This window comes from Lepidothrix coronata, unplaced genomic scaffold (assembly GCF_001604755.1).
Source record: "Lepidothrix coronata isolate B3197 unplaced genomic scaffold, Lepidothrix_coronata-1.0 Scaffold250, whole genome shotgun sequence".
NCBI lineage: Eukaryota > Metazoa > Chordata > Aves > Passeriformes > Pipridae > Lepidothrix > Lepidothrix coronata.
In genome coordinates this window covers 700,184-706,809 of record NW_016690430.1, presented here as the reverse complement: position 1 = coordinate 706,809, position 6,626 = coordinate 700,184, and the positions used below count along the sequence as shown (strand labels likewise).

Sequence of the window (6,626 nt, the reverse complement as noted above, 5' to 3'; positions counted from 1 at the left end):
CTATTTAAGTTTTTTGCTAAAAACGCCAAAGCGGTCTTGATGAAAGACCCAAGTAAGTAGCATAAACTTTGCCTAAATTCTGAATAACTGTGATTTAATCCTACAGGTATGTAACAGAATTTGTAAACCTAGGCAATGTTTCAGCTCTTCGAACTTTCAGAGTATTGAGAGCTTTGAAAACTATTTCTGTAATTCCAGGTAAGAAGAAGTTGGTGTAAGGTGTTAGGCCCCTCGTATCTCCAACTGTTATTTGTGTGCTGTCATTGTGTTTGTGTGTGAACTCCCCTATTACAGATATGTGACAGAGTTTGTGGACCTGGGCAATGTCTCAGCGTTGAGAACATTCAGAGTTCTCCGAGCTTTGAAAACAATATCAGTCATTCCAGGTGAGAGCGAGGTTAAACACCGAGGCTGACTTTCGTTCCATTGAAGTTGAATTCACTTCCTTTGAGCATAAGTCTTGCTGTTTGCTGCTCATGTTGCCAAAAAAAAGAAAAAAGCAAAAGGCATGGATCATAAACCTAGATTATGATTCTTTGCCTTTTCAGCATTAGCTTCTTTTATTTTGCAAAATCAGCCTTTGAGTTTAACAGATGCTTGCATGAAACATAAAATATGAGGCCTATGGGTTATTTTGCTTTGTTTTTCTGCATTTTATTATGAAAACTTGCCTCTACATTACAAAAGCTTTAGTGCTCTGGCTTTCTTGGTTTTGAATTTTTTCCTTTATTTTGTCACTTAAAATTGTCATTAGTCTTACAGAAAATGAAGTAACAACAACAAAAGCTACCAAAAAGGAAATAAATGATGCACAGGAAAATTTATCAAATGCAAATGAGTTTTTCCTCAAAGTTACTTGCAATTCTGTTTCATGCTATCTTCATACTGTTGTGAAGTCATGTTTAATATTAACTAGAAATTGAATTATTGGCAGAATATTAAATGCAGGGAAAAATTAAGAAATGTAATCAAATCTATAATAGGAAAGCATGATTGATAAAATTTCCTGCTTGAGAATAACATTATATATTTGGTTTATTGGAATATATGTATGTTGCCTATTCATAAAAAGGAATCTTTTTCTTTCATTCATCTTTACAAGCTCTGAGGCTGCTCATGAAGCTTTACTTTTTGAAAAAATAAAAGATTTAAGTGTCTGCATGCCAACTTAACTATATGGGAAGGGCATAGATACTCTTTGATAATTTTATGGATCTTTTTTCTTTGCAGGCCTGAAGACTATTGTGGGAGCCCTAATTCAGTCTGTGAAGAAGCTCTCAGATGTGATGATCCTGACTGTGTTTTGTCTGAGTGTATTTGCACTGATAGGGCTGCAGCTGTTCATGGGCAACTTGAGGAATAAATGCCTGCAGTGGCCTCCAGACAATTCTACTTTTGAAATAAGCATTATTTCCTACTTTAACAGCACAATGAATGAAAATGGTACATTTGTTAATATGACAGTGAGCACATTTAACTGGAAGGATTACATTGAGGACGAAAGTAAGAATATCTGATATAACTTTTTAATACATTTGTGGCTAAAATATGTAACTAATTTTGATCGGAGAACATTCTGTAGTTTATATTTCTGCCTTATGTAGAATTGCTTACAGTCATTGACTGACAGAGATGAAATACATACAATAAAATGTACAATAGCCAGAGAGGTTTCTAAACAAGCTACAAAGTAATCAGCAGCTAGACACTTTAACACAATTTATTTTTATTTTACTTTGTAGCACTTTCAGATTTATTTGATTTATTCATATATATTTCTAATGCTTTCTACACAGCTCATTTTTACATTTTGGAAGGACAAAGAGATGCCCTACTTTGTGGTAATAGCTCTGATGCAGGGTAAGACCCTTTCAAAAATTCTCTGTTATCCTCTGTAGAAAAAACAATAACACAAAACCTAGTTGCATCTCCATATTTAGCAGGGTTATAGAACTTATGGAGTTTTACTGCTAAGCAAGAATTTCTTGCTTAAGTCAAAATATTTTACTCTCTAAACAAGAGAGTATTTTGTCTAAACAAAATACTAATTAACAGCCTTTTTTCCTGCTTAATTGGAAAATGATGTTGATGTTAATGATAAAATTTGAACTCTTCTAAAGTCTATTTTGGTGATTTTCTGATTGAAAAAAGTAGGAGGAAAGCAAAAGTTAGAACTAAGAAAGAGAGCCTGCAAAATATTAAGAAAGCACAACAGTGACTTCACAGTTAAAGACTGAATCTTTTTTTTCAAGCTGAATTCTTCCATTACTGGCAAATTCTGCCATTCACATGTGCCCACTTATGACCTTAGAATTGTCAGCTGAACTTGGATATCTGGCTGGCAACAGTGAAGAGGCTTTCTAAAAATGTATGTATCAGCATATATATATATATATATATATCAGATAGGGAGATCCCTAATACTTCAATTGGATTTAGCTATATAGTATTGTTTAATCTGCCTGTAACCTTAACAACCTATTAGCAATTATTTCTGCTCAGAATTGATTCATTTGGAATAAAGATTCTATTTGCAAAACGTGACTGAGGAGAAGTTTAATATTTAGATCATTTCAACCAGTGAATGGATGGAAAGAGTATCTTTCATTTATGCTGTTAATAGTTTCTTAGGACTTTTTCTTCTGAATGAATTCAATTGTAATTTATGGATTTCCTGTGGAAAAATAATGTGTATTGTTCCAACAGATAATAAATATGTTCTAGAGGGGAATAAAAGTTATGACTAAGTACCCCCTGTTTGGTTTTCATGTAGGCAATGCCCAGAAGGGTATATATGTGTGAAAGCTGGTAGAAACCCCAATTATGGCTACACAAGTTTTGACACCTTCAGTTGGGCTTTTTTGTCATTGTTTCGGCTAATGACTCAGGACTTCTGGGAAAACCTGTATCAGCTGGTAAGAAATTGTTATGACATAACAAGTAAACTGTTGGTGACATCCAAAATTTTATAAATAGGCTTATTTTTACATGAGCTGAAAGCATAACACTGTTACAGTAACAAAGATAAGTGGTGGAATAACATATGCTTTCCACTTCCTAGACACTGCGTGCTGCTGGGAAGACATACATGATATTTTTTGTTCTGGTGATTTTTCTGGGCTCTTTCTATCTGATCAACTTGATCCTGGCTGTGGTTGCCATGGCCTATGAAGAACAGAATCAAGCAACCATGGAAGAAGCAGAGCAGAAAGAGGCAGAATTTCAGCAGATGCTGGAGCAACTCAAGAAGCAACAAGAAGAAGCTCAGGTAGTGATGGAAATTGTACTTTCTGAACAGCCTTGTTCTTAAGGCAAGGATAAAAATCTTTTATGAATTAGAACATGTATGAAATGTGCAATGAATTACGGAAAAAAAGAAAGGTCTTGTTTACCATGCAAGTTATAAATGTGGAAATAGCCAAATTAAAACAGGAACTAAGGAAATAGCAAAAAAAGCAAGCTAATGGCACAGAGAAGAATGATACTTTCTTCACCAAAAAACTGGAAAAGTAAAATATTTGTGATAAGAGCCTTCTAGAAACCTGACTATAAGTAGTGATAATTCATGATGCTTTTATTTTACAGATCTTATGAACAGCATGAAAAAAGTCTAGTAATGTTACTTCTTGTTTATATCTGAGTGAGAATTGCCAGGCTTGCTGTACTTAGTAGTTCTTCACAAATATTCGTCAACTAGAGAGAAGGATTTTAATCAGTGTTCTTTTAGGTTTCTGTCCAGGAAGGCACTTAAACATATCTGTAACTGACACTGAAGTAAATCAGAAGTTTATATACCCTTAGAACAGACAAGCAATATTTTTAACAGAGGTATTACTTCATAATTGTTTTAAAGTAATCTTTGTTTTCTTTGAAAAGAGAAGAAAATTATTTAAAGTTTTATGAGAAAAAGACATTTTAGTAGATACTTTTGTGAAAGGCTTTCTTATCAAAAAGTAAAATGTATGCAGGAGTTCAGCTCTATGAGTTGGCCACCTGTCTAATTTCTGAACTGACTTTCCATTGCTTTTTAAATGGTATTTAGTAATTTTCAACAGGGCAGTGTTTATAAAATGCAAGCAAATTAGAATCTTCTATGAAACTATATTTTTGGTACTATTTTACAGCTACTTTCACTAATTTCGAATGACTCTATAAAGTGATAATAAAAAGAGAAACTCTCCATCTTTTTCTTGAAAAGAAATCTTTATGTATGACCTGTGAAATCTAATTAGCTGATCTTTATTTCAGTTATTAAATCTTATCACTTTCAAATCACTAAAGAAAAAGAAGAATCCTGTAAAATTTAAAATTTAAAATGTTAAATGTCAGCAAAGAGTATGTTGTTGGGTTTTTCTTAAATCTGCTATTTTAATCCATTAAAGGCACTAAATCAGATTATATCAAAAGATATCAGGAGGCTCATCTAGATGTTTGTATGTTTGAGAATTGGGACAGATGAAACTGATTCAGAATTAGGAAGAACAGAATATGAAACAGAGACTATAAGGCAGGTTGGATAAAGACTCTGGAAAGTCACATTTTTTAAAATGAATGACCAATAAATTCATTATAAGTAAAGCATTATTACAGTCAGGATCTTTTTTGTTTGTGAAAATATTAGCAGAAAGTAGCCATTACAAGGTGGATCACTAAGCTGTTGAATGAGAAATGAATTTGGTACCCATCTCTTCACCCCCCTGGACACTGAACCTATTCATCCACAAAATTAAGTCATCACAGTGATCTTTGTATTGCTCCACTTGTTTGACCTTTGCTGTTACTATTATGAAGTAGATGGGTGATGACTCAGCATCTGCTGCCTTTGTTTCTGTTAGTCTTTGAAGGATGATATTGTGTGAACCAGTATGACAAAACTTGGAGTATCACTTTTTTAATTTATAAACACTTCAGAATCCTTTTAATGCTCCTTTTAGCAGAAAAAGTCTGCATCGAATCAACTTGTATAGCATGGGATGTATATTGTGGTAAAGAAAGACATTAATTCTTACTATGAGCTTTCAAACTACCCTTTCCCCCTGTAGAGAGGTATGTCATCATTCCTGAAATACTTGGCATTGAATATAATATGTTTTGCCGGATAATTACTAGTTATCTTTGTTATATAACCCTAGTCTCTTGCCATTTATCAAACCACCATTTTTTGTAAGCTCACAGCAATCTATTACCTTCCCAAACGTATTTTCCACTGCAGAATTTCACAGAATCTCCCACAGTTCTTTCTAGGAACGTCACTGAACATACTCTCAATTCTTCCTTTTTTGATGACTAAATGAACCTGTTTCCCTAATGAAGCAAACCAAGTAGGCTGAGCGCTGTAGCTAAAGATACTGGTCCTGAGTTTTGGGATGACTCTTTGCTCCAGTAAATAATCCTACTCTTTTCCATCAGAGGAGAAATCTCAGTGTTTTCTTATCTCTGGCTGCAGCACCAACAGACAATAAATGTACCTTTGCATATCTATAACAAAGACATAGAGCGCTGATACCATGGGAAATGTGGGAGGAAGGCAGGGCTTGAAGATACGTCTGGACAGTGTGGCTGTTCCCAGTGAAGGTAGAGGGAAAGAAAGGGGAGTGTCCTTGCTATAAAGACAGTGAAGAAAGGCTGGATCCAACTACTTGTAGGCTGTAGTTGGATTATGATACATTAACTGATGTAGTGAATGCTAGGCATTAGTTTTCTCTGTAAGAACTCAGAAGGCATTAACTGAGAGCATGTTATGGGGCTTTTCTCAAGACCAAATGGAATAGCAGTTCTGAAATAGATGAAAAAGCACTATGTTTATACTTTTCTGGCCACTTTTATTTTAGACCAGTGTCTTGTGCAACAATTCTTTAATGAATAGTGTGGCTATTGTTCTGCTGAAGTCGGTGCTTCAAGTAGCTGATGCTGCTAACAATGAGGAGCTTTACAACTCAGTATTTTATCTTCAGTTTAATTTGTTTGGATTTGGATACTTACATAATCAAGAGTGTACAAAGAACATTATTATCACAGTGATAATAAAAAAAGTTGATAAACGACTATAAAATTATTCTTTTTTTTTTTTTTGGCCTGCTAATACCTTGCTTTGTAACCTGACAGACAACAGCAGCAGTAGCAGCAGCATCAGTTGCATCAAGAGATTTCAGTGGTGTAGGGGGATTAGGAGAACTCTTGGAAAGCTCTTCAGAAGCATCAAAGTTGAGCTCAAAGAGTGCTAAAGAAAGAAGAAACAGAAGGAAGAAAAGAAGACAGAGAGAAATGTCTGAAGCAGAGGACAAAGGAGATAGCGATAAATTCCCCAAGTCCGAGTCAGAAGACAGTATCAGAAGAAAAAGTTTCCGCTTCTCCACAGAAGGAAGTCAACTGACATATGAAAAAAGGCTCACATCTCCTCACCAGGTACAGCACCCTCATTTTCATGGACTTTACAGCAGCTTTATATGGTGAAAGTTATGTAACTGGTGAGTGAAGGGAAAAAACCAGTGGTAGTATCATTCCCAGTGTTACAGTTTGAGATGGTTTGACCCATTCTATTAGCACAGGTATAAAAAGAATGTACCAAGAACAATTGTAAACTTAATTAACACATTTCTGAAAACGTATTTCTGAAGATGTATCTC

At 34.6% G+C, this 6,626-nt stretch overlaps 1 protein-coding gene across 1 annotated transcript in view; it reads left to right on the top strand.

The window, feature by feature from the left end:
• The window catches only part of LOC108507303 (sodium channel protein type 3 subunit alpha), a 73,767-nt gene that overhangs the window by 22,321 nt on the left and 44,820 nt on the right, over positions 1 to 6,626 (top strand). The window contains exons 8-13 of the mRNA XM_017835160.1: positions 107 to 198; positions 1,231 to 1,503; positions 1,797 to 1,860; positions 2,774 to 2,915; positions 3,062 to 3,268; positions 6,106 to 6,405. Of these exons, the coding sequence (XP_017690649.1) occupies positions 107 to 198; positions 1,231 to 1,503; positions 1,797 to 1,860; positions 2,774 to 2,915; positions 3,062 to 3,268; positions 6,106 to 6,405 (1,078 nt within the window). The remainder of the gene's footprint in view (positions 1 to 106; positions 199 to 1,230; positions 1,504 to 1,796; positions 1,861 to 2,773; positions 2,916 to 3,061; positions 3,269 to 6,105; positions 6,406 to 6,626) is intronic.